This window comes from Scatophagus argus, chromosome 9 (assembly GCF_020382885.2).
Source record: "Scatophagus argus isolate fScaArg1 chromosome 9, fScaArg1.pri, whole genome shotgun sequence".
Taxonomy (NCBI): Eukaryota; Metazoa; Chordata; class Actinopteri; family Scatophagidae; genus Scatophagus; species Scatophagus argus.
Window position 1 is genome coordinate 25,039,495 of NC_058501.1, and position 26,092 is coordinate 25,065,586.

General features: G+C 43.2%; 1 protein-coding gene and 1 long non-coding RNA gene across 4 annotated transcripts; one reads left to right on the forward strand and one right to left on the reverse strand.

Annotated features, from left to right (window-relative positions):
• Window positions 1–1,003: 1,003 nt before the first annotated feature.
• plekhf2 (pleckstrin homology domain containing, family F (with FYVE domain) member 2) lies at window positions 1,004–22,739 on the reverse strand. Of its 3 annotated transcripts, none has more exons than XM_046399587.1 (2): window positions 22,583–22,739; window positions 1,004–6,097 (listed from the first exon to the last, which is right to left on the reverse strand). In XM_046399587.1, the coding sequence occupies exon 2, from the start codon at window positions 6,084–6,086 to the stop codon at window positions 5,346–5,348; it is 741 nt and encodes a 246-aa protein (XP_046255543.1). In that variant the 5' UTR covers window positions 6,087–6,097; window positions 22,583–22,739; the 3' UTR covers window positions 1,004–5,345. The 3 variants fall into 3 exon arrangements, with proteins under 3 accessions (XP_046255543.1, XP_046255544.1, XP_046255545.1); XM_046399588.1 differs by lacking the exon at window positions 22,583–22,739 and adding an exon at window positions 21,913–21,973; XM_046399589.1 differs by lacking the exon at window positions 22,583–22,739 and adding an exon at window positions 17,098–18,118.
• A 41-nt stretch (window positions 22,740–22,780) lies between these two features.
• LOC124064806 lies at window positions 22,781–25,745 on the forward strand. Its single transcript, XR_006844323.1, has 3 exons — window positions 22,781–22,960; window positions 23,763–23,881; window positions 23,977–25,745. It is a non-coding gene; the product is annotated as an uncharacterized LOC124064806 (long non-coding RNA).
• The last annotated feature ends 347 nt before the right edge of the window (window positions 25,746–26,092 follow it).

Consider the following 26,092-nt stretch of genomic DNA (forward strand, 5'->3'; position numbering starts at 1 on the left):
TTTATGCGCAGCAGCGCCGCCTTGTGGTGGCGGAAGTAAATGCAGGGAGCTGCCAGGTGCTGCTTTCACTTGCTGCTTGTGAATATGACTCTTCATTGTCAAGCAGGAGTGGAAAGTTTACTCAAGTACACATCTTTTACTTTAATCTTTCTTTTTCATGCAAGATATGAAATATTTTACTTTTCACTTCTTTACTAGTTTACTTTATGAAGTTAACTCTTTTTGCTGTTAATGATGAATATTTATTTATTTTATATATATATATATTATTTATTTACTATATATTTTATAGTATTTCCATCTAAAATGCAGTCAATTTAAATAAACACCTCAGACTGAACTTATGTCTAACACATCGGTAAACAAACAACACTTTTTACTACTACAAAGTGTATATCTCAAATTTTTTAATTTGTAGCTCTCACAAAGTTTTCATTTAAAACCACTTTAAAACCACATTTAAAACCACTAACCAACTGGTTATTCAACTCGACTGCACTTGAAGGCACCACTGTATCATTTCTTTTCAGTGCTCCGGGGTAAATGGTGTAATAATTATGTAGTTATGGATGGTCCATAATTATATAATTAGGCAAACTATGTCTCTACAGAAAGGAAAATAACTGACAATGTGCTATTTATGCAGATATTAATTAAACATTTCCATTTACTCCAGCTTCTTTGACACCCGTGTGAATAAGTTAATCAGCTGTCAGAACACTCGCTAATTATTTTTATCATAAATAACTGGTCTATTCAAGCCTCATTTTTATGTACTGTTGGCAAGTTTCATTCTTTGACAATGTTTTTCCTCCTGTGTCGAAATGCGGATTTGTGTACCAGCTGAAGTTGTCCAATAAATGCCCTATAGAGTGCAAAGTAAAGTGAAGTGTAGTGTGTTAGAGTGCTGGTGAGCTCGAGTGCTTTAATTTCCACCATTTTTTGTTTGTGACCATTTTCAGTCTGATGAAAGAGTCCTGAATGAAACAACACAACACAACAGTCCAGCTTTAAGCAATACATTATTTATATATAATATATCCTTAAAGTTTCTGAATTAGTAAAGAACAATGATATGCTGGGTTACATTCTGATTGAAGCCCTTTTTAGAAGCTTTTTAAAGTAAAATGCAAAAAAAAAAAAAAAACTAAGGAAAAAAAAACAACAAAATTAACCCACCAAACAGCAACAGAGAGAACATCAATAAACCTGGAGACAGGAAGTGAGCGGCTCTCACAACCACATCAGGACACAACGAGCTCTCTGTCCTTCAGCTGTCCCAACGCGTCTCCTCGTCACTTTGCCTCCTCACCAGATCTCAGCATCTGCAGCTTGTAAAGTCACGCACATCCAGTTCACCACCAGAAGAACTGAAGCAGAACCTCAAGAAGCTCACAGTCTGATTTTAACAAACAGTCAAATGTTCAGCTGTGGGAACAACTCCAAGCCTTGTGTGTTCGTGCAAAAAGCCGATCAGAAACCGAATTCACTCGACCAAGAAACTGTTTTTCTCCAGGAGGAATCTACCTGAGGAAACCAGGTGATGCTTAACAAATCAGCTTCCAGGAGTAGGTCAGGAATCAACCTATCGGACTGCGACTGCTGCTACCATGTAATGCTGCTGTGTGAAGAAGCTGCAGATGCTGCTGAGATGCGACCGACAGGAGGAGCAACAGGAGGAGGAAGGCCGGGCACAGCGTCATTTCAGAACCGATCATTCCTGTACAACAAAAACAAACAAACCCAAAACACATCTGTACAAATGTACAAAAAAAACCCCAAATCAACAGGATTAAACGACAGGATTCATTTTAAAACATCCAACAGCGTCTCTGTGGATCTAACAGCATGAAGCCACCTGGACCAAAGTCAATGTGCCAACTTTGTTGAGTGCAATCCACAGCGAGCCTGAGGCCCCACGTCGTGCTCCTCCATCAGCACCGCGGCCACAGCGAGTATAAAGGACAGCTGCTTAGTGATCATTAACGCATTCTCCTCTAATGGCTCCGCTTGTTTTTACTGCAGCAACGCAAACATTAACAGCAAACTACATCTGTAAAATCAAAAAGAAAATAAAACGATCCCTTTCTTCTCCCTCTTCTGCTGCTTTTGAGTTGCAGTTAAGACGAGGTGCTGCTCGCCGCTGTGACTTCGTCCAACATGCACATAACGGACTGTGGACAAAGATAATGCTCTGACACAGGAGTGTCTGTGTGAAGGCGGAGCGGTTTCCTGTCTGAGATCGGGTAAAGATGAACCGAGATGCTTCCTGTTCCTGTCACCTTTATATGACTGCGCACCTCTGAAGAGTTTCATTCCAACATGAAAATGTCCTTCAGTGGACGACTGAGCAGCTGATTCAACCTTCATCTGAGGGAGCAGATGTTTTAAATCAGTACAGTCATCGCTGAAGTATATAAAGATGGCCGACGCATCTCCATTTCTTCCCACCGCCCAAAGACAAAGCCAAAACACCCTGATATGAGCGCTGCCATCTTGTTCTGGTGACATCATCTGGAGGAGGGTTTATGAATAGTTCTGCAGCCAGCCACCAGGGGGCGAGCCAGATGTTTTGGCTTCGCTTTTGGGCAGCTCTCATGTCGTCCATCTTTATATAAAGTCACAAGGTGTGACACAAAAGATTCGTCTTCGAGGCAAAAAGATCACAAGAATCAGAACTGGGTCACTTTCAACTGCAGTGTGAACGCAGCCGCAGCCGCAAACGCAGACGCAGACGCAGACGGCGTGTTCTGCACTTTAGCCCGTGACCGACTATCCCAGTAGTGTCCAAGTCCTGAGCCTCGTCTCAGGTACCATGAACTGAGCAGACCCAAGAAAAACTAGAGTTAATGCCACACAAACACAACAACTTAAAAGTCACTCATTAAAAATAATCATGTGCCAAGTTATTAAAATCCTCTGGCTCCCAAAATGAGTCACGCCAACCTGTAAGAGTGTGTTGTGAAACATGAGAAAACAGGTGAGGTGTGAGTTGAGTCACTCCTGCCTCCTTAAAAAGAAATGAAACTCTTCGAGGAGCCACTGAGAAGAGAAACTGGTGGCATCTGTGAGACTTTCTAAACCTCAGCTCTCTGAACCTTTTCACTTCCTGTTCAGTGACCTGATCACATGACTTAGGTCTTCACACCCGGTCACATGACCAGAAGACTGGGAAAACTCTGCTTCTGAAACGGGAAGGAAGGAGGGAAGGACGGCCTGTTATCTTGTGCGGGCAGGTGCTGGGCCACAGGGGTGCGTTTGTTTTGCGACACCCTGTGGCCCTCTGACGAGCACAGGGAAACTGTGGCGCTGGTTTCCTCACCAGTTCTTTCTAGCAAACCGCCTCAACTACTGAGCAAGTTATGACACAGACTGTGTTGCAAGACGAGATCACATGACACCAAAACACCTAAAACTTCCTGTTCATTGAGGCGTCAGCCTAACCGCTCTGCATGTCTTCATGTCTATATCACATCCCTGATTTTGTCATTTCATATTTCATGCATCTCGCTACAAACAAAATCTGTGCGAGTGTCCGTCCAAAATGGACAAACTTCTCTCTGTCCGTCTTCCAGGTTCAGGCCTCGTCCACTACAGGAACATAATGACCAGTAACTTAACGCTATGGATTTGCTGGTTTCCCTGGGACGTTTGGGGTTGCAGTAGTGACACATTTTTCCCACCAAAGCTGGAACTAAACTTCTCCGGGCTGCAGGGAAAGTCACCAAACGATTATGATAATGACCGAATCGTTTCAGTGGTTCTCTGGTTCCACCGTCTTCGATGTGGGGATTCGCTGCTTTTCTTTGTCATTTCTGACAGTACGTGAAGAGCCTGAGTTTTGGACTGTTGGATGGACAAAAGAAGCAACTTTTTTCACTCCTTTTTACTTTTTATTGGCTAAACAATTAATTTGTGATTAATTAATAATAAAAATGATCTTTAGGAGCGTGTTGGCTCCTGTTTGCATGCGACCTGAGAGAAGCGTAGCTCCAGCTTACTGAGCTTCTTTGCCATCGCCTCCTCGTCTTCGGACTCGGGGGAGAAACAAGCAGCTGATTTGGTTTTGGCAGCTCTGATGTTTTTTCGACCTCCTCCTAAAAACCTTAACATGAAAGAGATTCTGTATCCGCTGAGGTCCTTCGCCCACCAAACATCACCTAAAAATGACAACAATGCCGTCTTGTAAAAGACGTTCTGGTGTGTAAAACACAAACCAGGTTCAGGTGAGAGGAAGCCGCGGATTATTGCTCGTTAACCTGACGTAGTGGAAAACGTACCCTTCAGCAGCTCAATCCGAAAACGAATGCTGGGCTTTAAAACAAACATATTGTAATGTGAGAGCTGATGGCGGGTTCAAAGCTTCCAGGAAACGCCCAAACTCTTCCTGTCTGTTGGCAGGGCGGTTCATCTCGCTGCTCTTCGGTTTACAGTGCACGCACGCACACACACACACACACACACACACACACACACACACACACACTCTCCATTCTGTGTAATGTGTTTCGGAGTCACCCGATCATGAAGTCCCTGTTTGGATGGCCGCCTGGATTCATTAACAGATGACCTTTTTCTTACTGAAGGCTGAGCTCGGTTGTCTACAAGGCACTACGGGACGGCGTAGGCAGAAAGCTTAAGAGCCCAGTTAAGAGTTTGTTTTTGAAACTGGACAAACTGTGAGAAAAGGTTAAGCTGATTCGTCAGAAGCAACTACATTAGGTCAGCTGGGTTCTGACTAATATCTATACTTTGTCGTTTATAAAAGGGATCTTTGCTTCGGCTTACTGGAGACAAATTTCATAAAACAGGGCAGAAAAACACAGAATTCGAGAATTTGTTTTAACATCTGAAGGCTGGAGGAGATGTGCCCAAACGTTCGCTTTTCCCTGCAGAAACTACAAACCATCACCTTGTTTAGTTCATGAACACAAAGTTAGCAGAACAGAGAGCGAGCAGGCTCTGAGAGAAGTTAATCTAAGATGAGGACACAGGGGGGAGGGGGGCGTTTCTCGTTAGCACCAGGTTCTGTAGTGAATAACTGCAGCCTAATTAAGAGTCAACAGAGACGAGGCCGACCGAGTGGAGGCCATGAAGAGTCTTCTTCCCAGAGCTGCTGGTCACCCAGTTTAATTCCACATCATTGTTTAATCACTGGAAAATATTTATCCCTGCTGAAGTAGAGGAAAAAGTGAAATATTTTGGTTTGAGAATTAATCCTCAGAGGCGGAATTCATCTCACGGCGGAGCACGATTCGATCATCCGGGAGAGAAAGAAACAACATGAACACAGAAGAGTTTCCTCCTCGCCGTGGGGGGGAGGGGCCGGGAGGACGGCTCGTCCCTCAGTCACTGCTGTCGTCATCGTCGTCATCGTCTGACAGGTTGTTGCTGTTGAACTTTGACCCCGGCCGGCTGATGGAGTCCGAACGCGGCGCGAGGCCTCCTGATGTCAGCTGCACGTAGCAGTACTCACAGACACGGACGGGTTTGGATGACTGGCTGGGCAGGAGGTACTTCTTCTCCGAGCACGGCCCGCAAACCACGAAGCCGCACTTCCTGCAGTGGTGGCGGCGGCTGACCGGCGTGAACTTCACCTTCTTGCAGCGCATGCACACCGTCGCCTCAGAGTCGGGCACCCAGACGGCGGCGTGCTCGCCCGTCGGGGCCTTGCCGCTCTTCTGCAGCAAGTCTCCCACGCACTTTCCTATGTGGTTCATCCACTCGGACTTCTCGGTGGCGGTGGCGGCATAGACGGCGAAGGACTTGGTAGGTGTCTTGATGAGCCAGCCGTTGCGCAGGTCGCCTTCGTCAGGCACCGTGTCAATGGTGACGCTCTCCAGCGGGATGATGTGCTGCTTGTTGTACTTCTTCTTCTGGATGACGATGTTGCCGTAGACCAGGATGTCGTTGAAGAGGAAGAACTGGCGAGCTTTGGGCTTCTTGCGGCAGAGTTTGGTGAGGACGCCCTCGCCAATCAGCACGCGGCCGGGGATGGCCAGAGGCTGGCCCGCTGCGCCGAAGCAGCCCTCCACCACCGCGATCCGCTTGGAGTTGGCCTCGCTGTTCGCAAGCCGGTCCACCATCTTCACCTCACCTGCAGGGAGACAGGACAGTTTGAACGTTTTTAGGTTAAAGCACAAACATTTTTCATAGAATGTCCATCTTGTTCTCAGATTCTTTCATTTCAACCAATAAAACCACTCAGCTGTCCTTGTCATGTGCCCGTTTGTCCCCATATCATCTGGTTACACTGTCTGCATCTGTTCCTCTCATGAAAGCACACATCAAGTCACGGTTCCTCTTTCCTCACCGGCCTCCAAGAGGACTTTGCCAAGGCCGGAACCACCACGACCGTCTGAGGCCGCCAACGTCACTGACAATGTTGGAAGACCTGTCACATGGTCCGGTTTTACAGAGTCTGTTAGTGTGGCTTCAACTGGAACCCCAAAACTGGATTTCACTCAGGAATCTGCTGATCACACCGATTAGAAAACTGTCACTCAAGCAGACAGACTCTGTTTTTCACAATAAAAGCCTGGCATAGACATATCAGTGCACTGCTTCCACTGCTGATCATTTTACTAACCAGCCGCTCAGTGAAAAGGCTTACAACACCGGCAACATAGTATGGCAGAACAAGTCATGGCTCATCCTCATTATTTCTATTTGATAGCGTATAGTCTATTTATTTGTCTGATTATTTTGTTGATCTGCCATACTCTACATCACATTAAGACAACATTTAGTGCACCCTCTCGTATCTCAGCTTTCAGACATTTCACATGTTGTGCCCAATCAAATAACCGATTTCCTTCGACGTACTCAGCCCTACACAGAAACATCTGAGTCGTCTGACAGCATATGTAATGTCCCCCCCTCACCCACGCTGATGTGCCCATGAGCAAGGCATTTAACCCCCAATATGCTCCCCAGGCGCTTGATGCAGCCCACTGCTCCTGTGTGTTTCACTGCATGTTGCATGTGTGTGCGTTTCAACGAGTGATAGCTTAAATGCAGAGAAGTAATTTCCCATCTTGGGATTAATAAAGTAAATTAAAAAAAATACCCTCAGGCCTCATTGAGACGAGTCACCGTCCTACAACAGAGGACACGCTCACCACGTGACGAGCGGTGACGAGCTTCGTACTGCATGTTGTGTTTGAACAGGTCAGATGAAGAGACTTTCATCAGCTGAAGCGTGTGTGTGGTCTGCACATCTCTGCACTAAATCCACTCAGCAAGCTTTCATAGACTCTTTATAGTAGCTTGTGAACAGCCTGAAAACACCACCTGGCTCTCACTGTGTGTGTGTGTGTGTGTGTGTGTGTGTGTGTGTGTCCGTGGTGAAGACAGGTTTCAGCCTGAATGACTCCCACTCTGACTGAGCCAGACTGAGGAGGTTTCATTCCTTCAGTCTCACTGCTGTGCTCTCAGGTGGCCCTGATGGACCGTGTTGTTCTACAGCAGGTAACCACAGATGCTTTCCAGAATAAATGGAGTGGAGGGATTATTACCTTTTAATCCTACTCTTTCACACACAGCTACAAACAAGAGCCTTAAGTATTACAAATGAACCAATTCTGAATTCTTTTCCTCAGGCTGCACAAAAAGTAGAGCCGCGATGTCAGATGTGAAAGCAGATCCCACTGTTGTGATTGGTTGAAAAGGGTAAACTCAGATTTTATGCACATGCTGTGTTCTTTAGACTGTGACGGTTGTCTAAAATTAGATTTGAATTGTCAGTGCTTTTCACTGCAGATCTGTTCGACTGCACCGAGGCGTATTTTAACCAAAGTTGAACCTAACAAAATGAACTGATGCTCTGATCAACAACAAATTAGATCCAGACTCAATTATTACAACAGCTGTAGGATGGATTGCTGTGAAATTCTGGTCATCCATTCACGGTCCCCAGAGGATGAATCCCACTGACTTTGTCCTTGTCGTTCAGCAGCACCACCAGGTCAAAATCTTTATTTGTTCAGTTCTTTTATTTATAACCAAATACTTTCAGAGGTGTATTCTGTGAACATTGTACTTGCTAAACATTAGCATGTGATGTTTGCCTTTAGCTTCCAGCTGTACAGCCTCACAGATGTGTGGCTTTTAGACTTTTCAGTCTTGTTTTTCCAACCAACATTGAATCATCTATTCCATTAAAGGTCAGGAAATAATAAAAATCCTAAAGAGAAAGGTCTAATCAGATCTGATCTAATCAGATGTATTCAAATTGTTCTTGAATGTCTTCTTTTCAACAGCCAAGAGCTTGAAAATATTCCGTTTTCACTGACATGAAACAAAAAAGCAGCAAATGACAGATAAGGACAAATACAGCAATTTTTTGACCAGTCTGTTCTACAAAAAAACTAGCTTATCAGAACCGATTCATGTTAATTAATTAACTAATCACTTCAGTGACACAAAAACTAGCCCATCAAACAGTTTCTAAAAGTACAACAGAAAAAGAAAGTTGACCTCAGAGCTGTAACACATAGGAACAAAGTGTAGGTGTGATTGCGCCCACAGAGCTGGAAACAATGCTAATTAGTCAGCACAAGCCAGTGCAGCCTGTGCTGGACTCCCCAGTGATCTGCACACTAATAACCCAGAGAGCGAGCTGCTGCTGACATGTCAGCCCTGTTAGCGAGGGCCCGTTGCCCGCTGCTGGAGCTACTGGCCAATTTGGCCAGCTCCCATGGGCAAACAGATGAGGACACAACGAGCAAAGGCTCTGGAAACAGAACACACATAAGTACAGGCCGGCGGCTCCGAACCCAGTAATCAAACTGAGACGCACGGACTGAAAATGTGCAGAAAATATGACAGGAACCAGAATGAGCTTCCTTTGCTCTGCTCTGACAAACGTTTCAGCAAAGACAGGAAGACAAACAGGATGAAAGAAACCGAAATCGGAGGACAAAATCACTCATCATAGTTCACTGGCTTGGCCAATACATACATTTGATTATTCCAAAATAACTAAATATTTCATGACAAGCCAAAATAAACAAACCAAAAGTCCAAAACCCTAAAAAAGATAGAAAAAAGAGAAAAGCACTTTAGAAAATTATTCAAACTTTTGTCAAAATCATTGGTGGTCGACTGACTGATTAATGAACAAATCATTTCAGCACTACATCCACTGAGTGCCACTGCAGTGAAACTGTGACATACCAGCTGTATTGTCTGGCACAATGCAGTCCACTGGGGTGAACGAACACGGGTGGTACTGACTTTCTGACAAGTCACGCTGGTTTGTGGTCTCCTGAGACATGAGCGAGACCTTGAGGTTACACATGATCACTTCCCTTTTCTGCAGACCATCATGCTGAGAGAAAGGAATGAAGAAATCCCAGAGGGATAAAGACAGAAAGTCTGCTGACTCAAGGTCAGTTTACCAGCCTCACTAACAGCATCTGCAGAGCTAAACTATACATTTACAGTAACACAGCAGCAGCAGAACGTGGAAGAAGGTGATTCAGGTGACTGAACACGATGCAGCGGTTGATGTACAAGTGTCTCTAGTGTTGATACATCCATCCTGCCTTGTGTCGATGATCACACTGTACCCTCCTTCTGATGGATCACAAAGCTCAGACTGGCTTCTTCAGCGTGACTCAAACGGCCCCCATTGAATCTCAGTCCAATACAGCATCTTTATGCTGCGGTGGAACTGCACAGTAATTTCAATACGGACCAAAACACCACCAAACTTGTGAATGTGAATGATGCTTCTTGTTTTTGGATATTAAGATTTTATAGTACTGACGATGATAAAAGTCTTGAGGACAGGTTTCTAATCGTCCTCACTGAGTTGTTACCCGTCACAGGGCCCGGCAGTGGAGATGACAGCACAGCTGCTGTCAGTATCCCACTTTGGGGACCGATTGGGTTTATCAGGCAGCTGGAAAGCGTCGGACCCTCACCCTCAGAGGAGGTAACCTTTACCAGCTGCCGTGTCATCTCAGAAAATAAGCACATCGGTCGTCCAGCTGTGGACACACTGATGTAGTCTAAACTGAGCCGGGTCAGGGCAAAACATTTCACAAAACTGATTCCAAAAAGGTGGCAACTGGCTGCTGCTCAACTGAGAACAGTGCAAAGACAATATATTTACTGCTTGACCTCATCACAGATTTTTGTACATATCTGCTCATTCTGAATGTGAAGCCAGCAACACCTTTCAAACCCGCTGGGACAGGGACAACCAAAAGACTGGGAAAGCTGAGGACAGCTCACCTGACAGCTCAGGTGAACCTGTTTACCTAACAGGTAAACAGGTTCATTGGTAACCGGTGAAAGGGACAAGACTGGGCACAAGACTGGCATCCTGCCGACGTTCATCACTCTGACAAAGAATCCTGTATTTGTTTCTCAGGAAACATTTTGTGTTTGTTTACAAATGATTGCATCCTGTTTTTATTTACATTTTACACTGCACAACATATGGGAAACAAGTTTAATTCACATGTCTGTCATTTCTTAACTCCTGGGCAGAACTATGTGAGTCAGTACAAATTACAGAGAAAACACATAAATGTTCTCAGGCTATAATTTTAGTTTGTTGTGACATACAGTTATAGATATTCAGTTTACTGTGAATGAGAAGTACAAAGCAAACTAATTCAAGACACTTCAATAAAAGAATGTTTGACCATATTACTTGGTTAAGCTCTTCAACTGTTAAAAAAAAAAAAATCATACAAACTGCTGTTGATAGATTTTCTGTCAATGAACTAACCAATAAAATGACTCATCATAAAAATGGCAGGCTGAGGCTGAGCGGCGGCTCTCAGTGTGCGCACTGATTTGCACTCTCACGGATCAGCACTTTTATACTGTAGCCTTCCAGCTGCCACAAAGTGCCACAAAATATTACCCTGACTCCACCAGGTACACACAGTCAGACATTACTGCCTGGAAATGAGAGAGAAAGGCAGAAAATGAAAGGCTGTTCTCAGCCATGGGTAGAGCTCAGCCGGAGTTTGTTGTGCTGAATGCCAATGCAGCCCAGGCGACTGGCTGTGCCACCTGAGGTTACAGGAACAGTGGTGGCTTTAGATAAGCCTGATGATTAATTCATTAGCAGTGCTGTCCTCTCTCTCAGCTTACAACATCCGGTCATTTACCATCAGGACTGAAATGCCCTTCAAAAAACAAGAGAAAACAGTGGAAATACACCACTTTGTCTCCATCTCCAACAGGTGGGACAAAGACTTGGCACAACAGGTGGTGTAGAGCACAGAACAGGTCACAGCCAACCTGTCCTTGAGAGGCAGGGACAGACGTAACTTTGTCTCTTCGAGTACAAACTGTGGGAGTAATTTTATTTTGTTTTTCCTGATAGTTGGACAAAATGTCATCCCAGTAGCCATTTGACAATCTCTTCTGGAGCTGACGATGAAAGCGCCTGAGGAGCGCAGTGAAGCCCTGCAACCATTTCATCTGTCCTGGAGACTGAAGTTTTGTTGGATGGTGAAACTCCAACTCTGTTTTGCACAGCTTACCACAAGTTTGAGAGAGATGGAGAAGACTGCAATGACAATTAACTTTAGTCTTTGTTGGTCTGTTAACCGTTGACCAATAAATCCATCAGTACAAAAGTAAAAGTAAAAAATGACTTTGGACGAAGGCGGCTTCAGAGAAACCAACAACTGTGATGGATAAGTGTGATGCTGCTGGAGACGACATGAAACGTCTCTAAAACACTGACTGAAACAATGTAGAAGAAGAAGAATCATAAACCCAAACCAGCACAGTAGGTGTCCACAGTGAGTACACCACCGGTGTAAAGTGTAAAGAGAGCTCAGCTCCCTCCTCGTGATTTCCCTTTCAGCTACCACAGAAAGTCTTGCAAAATCTGGGGATTTTGTCTGATGAATCTTGCAGACACCTTGAAAATTATGCAGCTAATGACCTCTCTCATCTTGGCATCGAAAAGTAAAAATGTCATAGAGCTATTTAACCCAGAACCTGACAAGTTAATAACAAGAGACAGTTCAATCTGCCACCCAATCCCTCCAGCCTGATTGGGTTTAAAAACACAAAAAGACGCCTGACAGATCTGCGAGCCTGTTTCTTGGCCTATAAATGAAAAGGAGGATGCAGGATTTTCAGCTCTTCAACAAGAGCAGCAGCACTTAAACCTCGAGCGATACCACACTGGGAGGCCTGGGAGGGAAGGGAAGCGATGAGTCAGACGCTAAAGGGAGAGAGTGACGATGACAAAGAGGGGAGTGAAGACAGAAAGAAAGAAAGAAAGAAGGAGAGTTTCTGTGGGCAGTAAACAGCAGCCACACACAACAAGGACACCCATTTATGCTGCAGGGGGAATGTGAGGCAGCGTCACTGTGCTGACTTTCTGTTGGTATGTTTCTCTTTTTCTGCTGCTGCTTTTCAGTTGCAACATAAAAAGCAACAGCATGGAGAAAGCAGGCAGCAAGCAGAACCAATAACGTGTGATAATCTGATCAGCACTGATCAACACAAGCTCCTTAACTTTAAAAGTGCCAAATAAATCCAGAAATCGATGTGGAGCAGACAGCAGTGTAAAGGTAGAGTGATGGACCCACACCTACAAAGTCAACTTTGTACCACGGCTGACAACAGGTTTTGCAAGAGTTGCAGCTTTGGAGTGAAAGAGGTGAGGATTAATGTTCCTTTTTTGTGACTGACAATGAAGCACCACCTGATTAAGTATTTCATTTCAGTGTGACTGCCTTCCTTTGAGAAACCCTTATCAGCTTGTGGCTGACCTGAATGTGCCGCCCTGCTGCGACGTGTCAACAACATCCTGTCGGTTTACACACAGGATTACAAGCCCACAGTGCGAGCGTGAACACTGATAACAGGACCGGAGGTTAATCTGTTGTGAGAGGTGATGGTATGGACACTGAACCAATGTTCCCAGCTAGTTAACTAGCCTGGAAGGGCATTTTTAAAAGCAGATTAGCACACATTTACGCAACAAATGACAGCAGCATGAGGACCCTGAAAATCTGCTTATTTTATATAAGATGTAAACAGGAAGGTTCCTGTGAGGCATGAATGGAAAAATGATTAGTGCTACTATTAGGCTTACCAGCACTGCATTTATTGTTGATTACAGTATGTGCAGCCCAGAGGTTACTGTGTCTGTGCACTTTGGTCACTTAGTAAACAGTTCTTATCATCTATCCAGTTTCAGATTGACTAACATTGCTTTTAAAAACATGATTAGCTCTTCCTTATGTAGGCCAGCATACACCATTTCATTTTCCAGTCAACGCCTGAAAGCTGGTGGTACTTTCCCACTCTTAATGAGAAAATGACACAGAGCTTTACCACTAAAATCTTTAATTAAACAACATGTAATATGACTACTTTGTGTGTCATAAGTATAACCTGAGGGAAAGGTTCAATTAGCGGCTCTCAAGCTTCGAGCAGGTTTGGGAACTTTGTGAGGAACACATCCAGACAAGACCTCACAGGGGAGGTCAGGCAGACTGACTCTAGGAGCAATGTACCGGTAGGCTGTTTTATAACCCGGAAGAGCGAGCTGAAAATACTCAGACCTGCCCACAATGCTTAAAAGGGACAACTGAACAACCTGAAGCCAAAACATCCAGGGTCATGATCAGTTTTCCAGGTCACATGGGGCTGGGTACTCTGGCAGAGCAGACCCTGGACTCAGTACCAATCCTTCAGCTGTAATACTCATCATTTCCTATTTAAATATTACGCACCTCAAAAAAACCTGTGCAGTGCACTTAGTCAAACAGTGTGCCATCATGCTGGGCAGTAAAAAGCTCAGTTAGGCAGCACTTTTTCCTACGAAGGTGGAAATCTGACTTTATTGTGTCTCGGTTGTAATGGTGGACTGTGGTGCTGCTACACTCTTACTTAGCGGCTCAACGGGAGCAGCTGCTGAATGAAGACCGACATCTGGAGGTAACATTCGGTCTAACCCTACTGTCAAAGTTTAAATATCTACCGCTTGTTTAAAGTCTTCTCCTGCATAAACCTGCTCCTGCTAACTGAAAACACACCATTTCCTGTGCAGCAAGGAGGAGCTGAGAGTTCATCAGCTGGAAACAGAACATATTATATTGTATCTTCAGTTCCATACAGTAACGTTTTAGGCCTGTTATTAAGATGACAAACTGGTCTCAATTACAGTTTGACAAGAAAACAGATGACGCTCAGAGTGCACGGTTTCCAGGAGTGTCGTCATGTTTCCTGAAATACACACCATCTCCACTGTCATCACAAAGCAGTCAATGGGAGTCTGTTGTTTACACCATCGTCTACCAGCTAAAGTGATCGCGGCATCTGATCTGTCAGAATATGGGCGGCTTACAGCTGAACAATTTCCTGTTTATCATGATCATTATAGTCAGACATAACTAATTTATCCTTTGGCATTTTTGCTTTGTTTTCACTTCACTTATTTCATTGCTTTGTGCCTGACCTTTGAAAATCACTATGTTACTCTATGTGCTATTTACATAAAGTGTATTATTGTCTCCAGAGGAAAGACTGGATGAGACAGACTTGGACACACCGACACAACGTGTATTCACGTCATCATGGATCATATGTCGTGTTAGAAGAACACGCTTCCGATAAGACAATGAGACACTGATTAATGGACACCGTTCTGTTCTGAAACCTTTAAGAACCTGTTTTCACCCTCAGCCGCCTCCAGTCACATAAACACTCTGCTCTCACCATCAAATGAACAGATGAAACACCACAGTGATACAGGGTTAGAAACAAGGAGCAAACCTTGTGACAGATGACAGTTCAGCTACACTGAGACGTCACTTTCTGCCAAACGCTCTTACTCTGAAACGTCAGGCTTGTGTATGTAACACGGGCTGTGAGCCACATTGCCTTAATAGTCTCAATAAAACCACAAGTGCTCACGACAAACAGCCGTTTCAGGAGACCATACAAAGACATTTGCAAATACATATTTGCAAAGACAGTGCAGTAAAATTTTCTCAGAGGCTAAGAGCAATAAGTCATGACTCAAATGAGCTCACAGCTTTTAAGTCTTCAGTTTTATCTCCTAGAAGCTTAGAGAAAAGCAAATGACCTAAACAGTCATTTCCAGCAGTCGCTCCCTCCTGACCTCAGCTGTCTTCAAACGTTGATGAGCGCCGCGATTACATGCCTCCCCAACCGAAACGCTTTCCCTGTTCAGGCCGCGTGCTGACATCAGCAGAAATATGGCTTCCAGCAGGAACGGAGAAACTTTCAGAGTAAAAGTTTCAACATCAGCTTTTTTTGTTTAAAAACTGCAGTATCATTGTTTTAATATCCTGCACGCTGATCTAAACTGCTTCAGCTGACGCCAAACAAATATCCTAACTTACATTCAGACTTTAGGAAACTCTCAGGAGGGGAGTAAAGGGCTACAACTTGTAGCTATTTGTAGTTACCATCATGCACTTTGTATTAATAATTCAAAATTAAAAATAATAATTAATAAAAAAACTAAGCAAAACTGAAATTCCCTCCACCAGTTCGCATAATCTGCCACTGATCGTTATTGGCTGATATGAAGGCCAATCACATAAACAAGAGAAACAGTTTCTCTGTGCGCCGCTAAAATGCCACAGCGTCCTGTGTAGCTGAAAACAGCATCCCGCCAAAGGTAAACCTCAGGACTACGATGGTTACGGCGGCACCACACAGGGACTCAGAAACACCTGCTCAGAACCACCACACAACCCTGAGGGTCCACATGAATGAGGAGGCGGGTCACCCCACCTGGACCACCACTAAACCTGAAGCTTCAATGTTTTACTGTCACATGATGCAGACTACAGCTGCTTTATGCACAACACAAATAAATGCCTGAATATGTGCAACTCAGTCTTAAAATCAAAACACATGGGTCAAGGCTTCGGAGCCAAACATCACGTTAGCTCAGCTGGCACTAAATAAAAGTCAACAGCTGGCGTAACGTCTCCGAGTGCACAGTTTTCCTGACCTGTGGTTGAAGCGCACACTGGCGACCTGAAGCGGCACAGCTCGTGGCTCAGTGTGAACTGGTGCTGTGCAGTAAAAACAGGCCTGACAGGATGGAGTTTCTGAGGAATGTGCTCTGAACAGGCCTCCATCTGTTTCCCTCATTCTGCTCCACTCGTGTGTGCAGCAGGTCGAACTCTGGGCTTTTCCAGTGCAAAACAAGGCAACAGGTAGCAGCGAGCCGCGAGCCGCGAGCCGACTTCTGGCTTCAGTACACGTTCCGTGACGATGATGTGGTCACTTCAGGGTGTTTCTGCACGGCCCATGAACACAAACCCTTTTAAATCATTTCACCCTCAAGCCTCTACTCAATCCAAACAGCTGAGACAACAAGTGGAGGCTCCCATACATGTGAGGAAGCTACGGCTGCAGCATTCTTTTCACCGTCTGTCATTTTCTCAATTGATCAATTAGTTGTTGGTCTATAAGACGTCAATCACTTTTTTCCAAAGCTGAGCTGATGTCCTCGAGTGTCCTGTTTTGTCCCCAACTCAAACTTATTCAGTTAACTGTCACTGAACACTACAGAAAGCAGAAAATATTCACATTCATTTTTTTCCTTAAACAACTCAAAGTGATTACATTTCAAAACAGTTGACAGTTAAGTCGATGACTGGTGACCAATTGATTATCTGACAAATCACAGCTGCTCTTGGGGAACCACAGGCAGGACATAGGAACTGGCAGCGTCTGCCTCCCTATTGAGGCCATCGATCAGCTCGGGACACTAACTAACAATTATTTTCATTATAGATAAATCTGCATTTTATTTTCACATTTGATCGTTCAGCCTACCGATAAAAATCTTAAAAAAATTTGAAAAATGTTCATCACAGTTTCCATCTTTAAGTTGCTTTTGTCCAAAATGATATGACAAAGATTCAACAAGCTGGAACCAGCAAATGTTTGACATTTTTGCTTCAAAAATGACTGAAATGATCAATCAGCGATCAAGAGTCTTTTTTCACTGATTAATCCACAACTCGCTGCAGACTTGGACAGCATGACAACACGTTCGCACGTACAGTCACTTCTTCTAACCTTCAACATGAAAATAATTAAAACGGGAATAATTACCGTCGCTGCAGGGCAGGGATCACATGACATGTAGCGTGTTTTGACTTGGTGACCTGAGCTGAAGGAACTGATGCAACGCTGCAGTATTCTGAGCCTTCATTAGACGGCCTCAGGAAAGGTTTTTCACTAGTCGGGTCACTGAAAACAAAACTGAGAACATCAGTGAACCAAACAACAGTCTGCTTTATTAAGTTCGATCTATAACGCAAACATGAGAAAAGGCTTTACTGCAGCGATTGGTCAATCAACTGGCAAGCCATGACAGCTATTTTCATAATTATTCAAACAAAATACTAACTGTTTGATCCTTACAGGTGCCTTCTTTATAGTGAATTTAATATTTAGGGTTTCCGTTGGTGACGGGGTCACACTGGGCTTTTGGAAATCAGTTTCACTGTTGCCTGGTAATCAAAGGAAAACAACGGTTTGTTGCAGCCCTATTTTATACAGTTTCTCTGAGTCTAAAAATCATACAAAACTTCCATGTCCCTGATTGCTTTCTTCTCTATTTCCTCCATCAACTTTCTCGTGGCTGAAGGGCGCCCCAAAAACAACTGCTGATTGGAGAAACAGATTTCAGGCAGATTTGCTCTTCAGAGGAGCAGCAGACGAGCTAACGAGCTCCTGCTGTCCAATCAAACCACGAAAAATCCTGCATTAATTAACACCTGCTACAACCAGATCTCCCCACAACACTTCACACCTTGTTAAAAATGCGCGTTACCTGGCAGGAGAATAATGTCAGGGCACTTCCACCTCCTTATGACTGGCGGCTCTCAGTCATCATCTTCTCTGAAAAGGATTACGTTTTGGATGTAACATGGCCAAGCCTCGTCAGCGCTAATGGGCTACAAGAACACCTGACATTATACCTGATCGTCAACCACCAGAAGACTGCATCATTTTGACCCTTAAATGATGATTTTAATGATTAAACCTCCTCCGCTCCTTACAATTAATTCTGCTTTTTTAATGTAACTGTAGACTGATTCAATTATTTTAATATTTGATACACTTGGAGTTTATTATATTTTTTCAAATTTAAATAAAATTACATATTCAGTATTTTGACAAGATGACTCCCAACATTACAGATAAGATTTTCAGTTTTTAGATTATTAAAAGGTCAAAAGTTGATTTAATTTCATAACTTTATTCAGTCGCCTTTTTTGGTTTGGGATTGTTCAGCCTTAACAGCTGATACCTGATTAGTTAACCATTCAGTTCTAAGATCAGTGAGTCATAAGTTGTGCCTTTAGTGTTTATTTATTCAAACATTACAGTAATATAATTCAAATTCATTTTAGACAGGTGTGCTCATGTGTGAGATACATTTCCTGTCACTGTATGTTCCCAGTTCAGCACACAAGAGTTTCTAATGGCTGAAGCATCATATATTACACCATTTCCTTTATCTGTGTCTGTGATTTTTGATTTAATCTTTATGCATAACTTCCTGTGGGTAAAGTTGCCACTGAATAAGTAGAGTTGTTATCTGCAGCTGCATGCATTCTCAGGAACAGGAAATACAAAATATGATTTAACGGTTCTGAGATAAGAGCACTAAAGTGTGATGTGTCTCAGGGGACTTGTTCAAGACCACTTTTGTTTCCAGTTCCCTGAAACTATTTTGATTAATTCTGAATAATACCAGCACTGCAAAGTGTACACATCAGCGTCCACATCGAGACAACTCGAGAAGGACTAAAACGGTGAACTGAAACACTGGCTTGAATGTGAATGTATGATGTTAAACATCAGCCTCATTAACTCTGTGGCAAGCAGTTACTGCACAGGCAGGGGCCAAAATTAACTTCCTGACTCACCTGCCAAGTTGACTGGCAGATGAAAAAAAAATCCTCTGGCTAAGAATATTCCTTACCAGCCAAAACGTTTTGCATGTAGCTATTATTTTGTATTATAATTATATATCATTACTTTAATATTATAATCTAAAGTTAAAACAATTAGTCAATCAACAGAAAATTAATTATTCAAGCACCTATTTTGGCAATTAACAGTGACAGTGACATCTTCTGAAGGATAAACGTTTACTGGAGCAGCCTTCCACATTTGCATCAATGATCACGATGATCCAACACACGGCACAACCAGTGCAGCAAAAGGCCGACATATTTCTGTGTCTTTATGTCGCCACATGCCTGCATATTTCTAATTGACCAGGGAAGACATTAAGTTCTGTTCCGAGTCAGGTGAGGCAGCTTTAGATACCTCTGAGGCAGGTGAGCACTGACATGAGTTTCAGTTTGGCTACTTATTTAAAGCTGTAATAATAATAATAATAATAACAACATGAAGAATGTGATTAACCAGTGGTATCGTCGCAGAGTCTCGGGTCTGTGACGTGGAGGCTGATTGGCGTGATGGATTAAACTGTGGTTGTACTGGCATGGCACAACAGCATGTGAAACCTGCAGTGACTGAACTGTGACAAGCCCTGCTGAGGAGAAGTGAGCTGTGAGAGAGTTGAGTAACGTGGACAGATGTGAAAATGAGAAGTTTAGAAAGTTACTCATTGCATACTCTGATGTCCTTATTAGGTTGCACTGTTACTTTACTGCCCAATCAATGCTGAGGTTTCTGCCTTCTAAAAGGCAGTTTTTCCTCGCCACTGTCGCCAAGTGCTTGCTCAAGGGGGAATGTTGGGTTCTCTGTATTACAATATAATTAAAGTGTTTGAGAGTTCGGTCTAGACCTGCTCCAATTGGAAAGTGTCACGAGCTAACTTTTGTTGTGAATTGGCGCTATATAAATAAGCTGAATTCAGTTGAATTCAGTCAGTCTGGCAGATAGCATTAAAATAATATTCAAACAGCATGAAGCTCACGGCTGTTGGTCCAAACTGACATCCATTACATTTTCCAGCTGCACTAGAGAACAATTTTATTTGTGAAAAACTGATATGCAATTCCCAAAATTAAACTTTTTGACTCACTGGCCGAGCTGACTGGTAGATGCAAATGAACAACAACATGGCAGATGGATTCCAGCAAAGAAAATTAAGAAGAAGAAAAAAATCAAAACTTCCCTGTTTTAAATTACCATCAAGGCAATTTGAGTACAGACTTCTAGGTTTACAGGGTGCACTTGAATGCACCATGTAGTCTCTGTCACCGTCACTGACACGTATAAAGATGGCCAGCTGGTCTCCATTTCCTCCTACTGCACAAAAGTGAAATCAAAATATCCCTGATACGAGCACTGCCATCTTACTCTGGTGATGTCATCTGGAGCCAGAGTCTGTGCAGTAGTGATCAGTAGGTTTTACAGTCAAGGACGTCAATGGATAACACAGTTTGTCCTCAGGCTCTAAATAACACATTCAACACCATTTAACATCTTAATCCCATTAACATTACAACAATGGGTAGACACATTTTTGATACACACTGTAACCACTTTAGTAAAAGTTTCAATAAAAGCTCTAGTGCTTAATATCAAGCGTTCACTAATCTCAGGTAATCAGATTGTCTACCTGAACCACCTGACGTGGCACTCAGGACGTAACCTGCTCTGCTCACACTCCTAATCTGCATCCATTTATAAACAGAGACCTACTGGATTATGTGCAGGGCGTCAGATTACACAGGAAGCAGAGCAGACGTCCTGTACAGGCAGAGTGAAAGGGCGGGAGGTGGGGTTGATTACCTGCCAGCCCCGCCTTCCGCGGCTCCGGCAGAACTAGTTTTTCCATGCCGAGACGCAAAGAGGAAGAAGACACCTCGGCCGACTGTCTGCTGCAGCAGCTTTAAAGGCTGATTCCTGACTCTCCCGCTCGATAAACGTCCAGCTGAAATGGACTTGGTCTTCCCTCCTGCCCGTCCACGAGCACAGGCTGCCTGTTAGCGCTTCATTTTGATGTGACTGAGCTGATGGTAACCTCCCACCCAGAAACAAGCAACTAAACACCATCCTCATACTTCTTTCAAGGGTGGAAATCACCAGCTTCACCACAACACGCTGATGGTACAAACTGTGTCGTGATGTGATTTTCATTTGATCCAATTCAGCAGCTGCCCACTGATATGCTTATGTTTAACAAATACATTTCAGAAGAAAAAAAATACTAATTGTAAGTGGTTAGGTTCAGTAAAGCTTACCTTATAGTGACCCTACTAACCCACACGAAACAAGAACATCTGACAAGATTGGAAATTTCTTTTAAATTAGGAAAGATGTCATTGTTCAATAATTTACATAAAATCTGAGAAAAAAAAAAGTTTCCAGTCAGAACAGCTGAACTATTTGGAGAATCACTACATCAAGTGTGTATGGACAATTTGCTTACATCCTTGTTTCACATGCAGATATCACATTAAGTGCACAATAAAGAGGCAGCTGAAGAAAACCTCTCGCTCTTAAAATAAACGGGAAGAAAGAAAGTCTGGCTTCCTGCTTCTCAAAATCTGAAGCTTTTGCTGTTTTGGGTTTATATATTATATTTTATATAGAATATTTTTGTGCTTGGACCATTTTGGCACTTTTCTTTTCTTTAACTATTAGTGAAGTAAAATAAATATTAGCCAAAAAAGACAGGAAATGTTACGAGTGACAACCTCTTGTTTTGAAAGTCAGTTTCAACACATGTAGAGCAAAGGGCCTGGAGTTCCTTTCTTAAACCAACAGGCACGTTATTAGATGCAAATGGATAATAAGCTTACACAACATGTGAACAAACTTTAACCTTTAAAGCTTCAGTCATGAGAGAAGTCTGAAAATCTTGTACTTCAACTGCAGACCAGACTCAAGCAACAACAAATCAAACTTCCCCTTTAGTGGTGGAGAAGGTCTCACCAGCAGGCAGGATCACACATTCACTTCCACACGGCTGGTAAAACAGAGTCAGGACCCCTGACTAATCAAAAGCTTACCTGTGCTGTGATGCACAGGTGGGTGGGATAAACCCAAATAGCTTCAAAACCTTGTACGTCACGTAGCGTTATATAAGCTATGGAACACTTGCTAAATGGCGAGTTTTCCAGCCCGTCCCGACTTCCATAAATAAATAACCCACAGTGACTTTATCCGCTAGGCGGAAAGCAGCCAGCAAAGAAGAGGCACGTAAAGGCAACACGAGTTTATGTCTCTTTTTACACCCACAACTCTCGCCCACTAAGCAACTTTCCTCGTTTCCTCTGGAAGTTTTGAAGTCTGGCAAAGCGGTGTCATCTGGCAGCGTTAGCCGCTTAGCACAGAAGTTAGCTTCCAGAACACTGCTACGCGAGCCGAAGCTAACTCAACTCAGCCCGCCCGTCTTCGTCACTTCACACAACCAGCCGTGGCAATCTTAAACCTCCCCGTTCATGACTTTTAGGAAAGCCGACTGTGTTAAGTTAACTAGCTGCAAACTAGTTAGCACCACTGGGAAAAGTAGCACCGACCCACAGAATGAGCTTTAGCCAGTTTTGGCAAAGAGTGACAGAACATCAACAGACGCAACTTTTCAACCAGAAAAACTACATACCCGACGGCGCCACTGGTTGTCCGATAACTTGTGCAGTGACTTGGTGCTCGGTCGTATTCCAGATAATGTTCGTATAGCAGTGCCTGTCCCGCCACAGACCGCTGAATCTGCAGACAGCAACAGCAGCTGAAAAATCCGCCGCTGCCCCGAAAATAAAACAACAATATGGCAGCGCTGCGTTCACAGAACACCGGACAACCTGCTGCTCAGCTCAGAACACAACTCTAACAGCTGAGTTAAATAAAGAACTGACAGAAGAGAAAAACAAACAGACACGGGAACACATTCAGACAAAAAGCACAGAAAGGTTTTTAATGATATACGTCATATCATAATGGCAGGGCACAATTTTATTTACTCTGTACAAGATTCGACTTTGTAAGTACAAGATGATGTGTGTCTTTGATTATTTTCTAAATTAATCTGTTTATTTTATTTACTCTGTACAAGATTCGACTTTGTAAGTACAAGATGATGTGTGTCTTTGATTATTTTCTAAATTAATCTGTTCAGTTGTGTAATATTGACTTGAAAAGTCACGATTCAACTGTGAGTCTTCACTTTGAATTATTATGTCATTATTGTGCTCTTCTACAAGAAAATGCTTTTCATCTGAGCTATGAGCTATAATATTCCATATCTATCAAATCACATTCCAAATAGTAAATAGCACCTAAGATAAGATAAGAACATTATTGATCCCGCAGGAAATTGTTGTGCCAGGGTTGCAATACAAAGAAGCAAACAAAAGTATCAAGTAATCACACAAAATATAAAATAACAGAGTAATATAAAAATAGCTGAGTACTATAAAAAATAACAGAGTATATGCATCATATAGATAATGGCAGATAAGGTGCAGAATGGCAACGGATAAGGTGCGGATACAATCTTAAAGTGTTGCTAGTACTGCAGGATAAATTGTTATTGTCCTATGTGGGTAAAAGGGATGAGTTAAAGAGTTTGATAGCCACAAATATTTTATGAGCTGTAGAAGGGAAGAAGGAAACTATGCAGGTGAAAGTATACATAAGAAAACATGAAAGAAAAACTCCCTGGAGAAATATACTTAAGAGAAGAAATCCTCATGGATCATCAATCTTCATGCATTCAAACGAGTTTCAATCAACGACATGAACCAACTGCTTTTCAGTCTGTTTTTTCTTTGTCCCATATGCAGTGAAGGCAGCACGAGCAGGACCAGAAGCTGCTGGGAAGAGGCCGGCCCACAGGGGGGGACAGGACAGGACAGGACAGGACAGGACAGGACAGGCTGCAGCTTAGTGGAAAAAAATGCCAGTACGTAAGAGAGTGACTGAAATGTCCTCCTCCTCTTCTTTGAATCACATTTTCTTCACTGAAATACTTTTTCTTTTCTCCTCTAAACCTCTCAGGACAACCAGGACGTTGCTTTGCCTTTCATCAAACAATCCCAAGTCAAACTCCACTGACTTTCTGCAAAGCTTTCAGCCATGTCACGCAGCCTTCACCTGTGGGTGGAGTTTTTTCACAGGACGTCGACCTGTTGACGTCAAAGCTCTGCAGGTGATTCTTAGCATTTCATGTGCGTGTGTTGAGGTTGGCCGTGAAACACCCGTACTCTTTCAGCGCTATCACGCTCGCTTTTATTGTCAGCCAATGCAGATTAGCAGCTCTGTGGACGAGGCCTAACTGCTGCTGAGCTGCCATGTCAGAAAACAAGCAAGAGGACCGATATGTATACTAGTTGAGACTAGTTTGAGTGATGGACATAATGTGGGAAACAGTTTGTAAGAAACAAGGTTTGAGGGTGGAGAAAGTGAATCAGGGAATCATCACAGAAGGCTGTTTGTTGGGAGAATTTTGTGTGATTGTGATGAGATGTAGACTTTAAGACAGGCTGATGCAGAACCAGTGAAGGTCCTGTACAGGGGAGATGGTGAGGAGGAGGAGGAGGAGGCGGACGAAGAGGAGGAGGTCTCCTCGGGGTTCTCTGGATCTTCGTCCTCCGGGAGATCCTGTACAAAGGACACTGGTTGCATCATCTGAATCTGAATCGAGTGATGAGGCCTCTTTGTGACTTTGAGCTAAGTGAATAAAACTGAACTTGAGTTGAATCTGCAGTGTTTCAGTTCAGGTGTGCTGAAGTCCCTCTGTGGCGCCTCTCAGCAGCAAGACAGTTCAGAGTGCTTTACACCAGACACAAAGAGACATTCAGACAAGGCAGTATGGGAAGACACCGAGAGAAACGTTAAACAGGAGGATAAAAGCCGTCAGAAACGTCTGAATTCGTGATTTAAAAGAGCAGAAGTTTTCTGGGAGTTTGTGGCCAGTAGTGAACAAAAACTGAACACTGCTTGTTCAGGTTTAGTTTGGACCCTGGAGTCAGTAGTAATGGAAAAAGTAATCACAAAACAAAGCAAACCTGTCCCTGATGAGGACCTGAGAGGAGTTGCTTTCCAGGCTGAGGTGATCGCTGACCCGAGCGTCATCGCAGATCCCTGAAGGAGACCGGATCAGATCTCCGTAACGCCGATCACCTGGGCCACAGAGCCAACAGGACTGGATTTAAGTTCACATTGTTTCATATGTGTGAAATAAGGGTGTCATGAATGGCACAGACGAGACTCTCTAACAGTGAATAACTGAGCGTTTTGTTTGATTCAGCTTTAGCTGCTGAGTTTGGACATAATCTCACCGCTACAAAACGTCCGTCTAACTGGACACGTTGTGCTTCTGAATGTTTGTGCCAAAGTCTTCCTCACAAGTAATCGATCCAGGAATTACAAATATGATGGATAACATAAGACACACGTCTGCTTTGAAGAGGGGGCTTGTGTCAAATCCACTTTCTATACTTTTTCACTTGACATCAGGCTTGTGTGTTCCAGTTTCTCACATGTGGACAAAGTACCACAGTGTAGAAATACTCTGTTACAAGTGAACGTCTTTACATTTTAAAGAAAAAGGACAAAAAAATAGAGTTCAAGTACCAAAGCTAAAAGTACTCGTGCAGAAGCCTAATTCAGAATAAAGTATATTAAATAATATTATCAAGAATAATCATAAAGTATAATATATACTGGACTATAATTATTGATGCATTCATGTGTCTGCTGGTTTAAATACTTTATGTACCTTATCCACCTGTGAATTTCTCTCCTGGGATCAATAAAGTTTTATCTTAAACTTTAATATCGCAGCACAATCTATTTGTTGATTATATTTTCTATTATTAAACTAAATCTGTGTGGAGCGTAAAAAGTAGAGCATGAGCCTCTGAACTGCAGCAGAGTGGAGCTAACAGAAACTGGAAACACTCAGCAGTCCTTCAGAGACTCCAGACACACCAAAAATCCCTTTAAGAAGTTTTTACAGATTATTTCCTGGGTAAGAATCTTGTTTCATCGTGTCCTCAGCTGATGCAGAACTGATCCTTTTGTTCATCTCGCAGAACATTTCTGATCTACCAGATTTCTGTCAGAAAAGAGCTGAACCAGGAAAACTGTCCCTGTGACATGGAAACTCTTC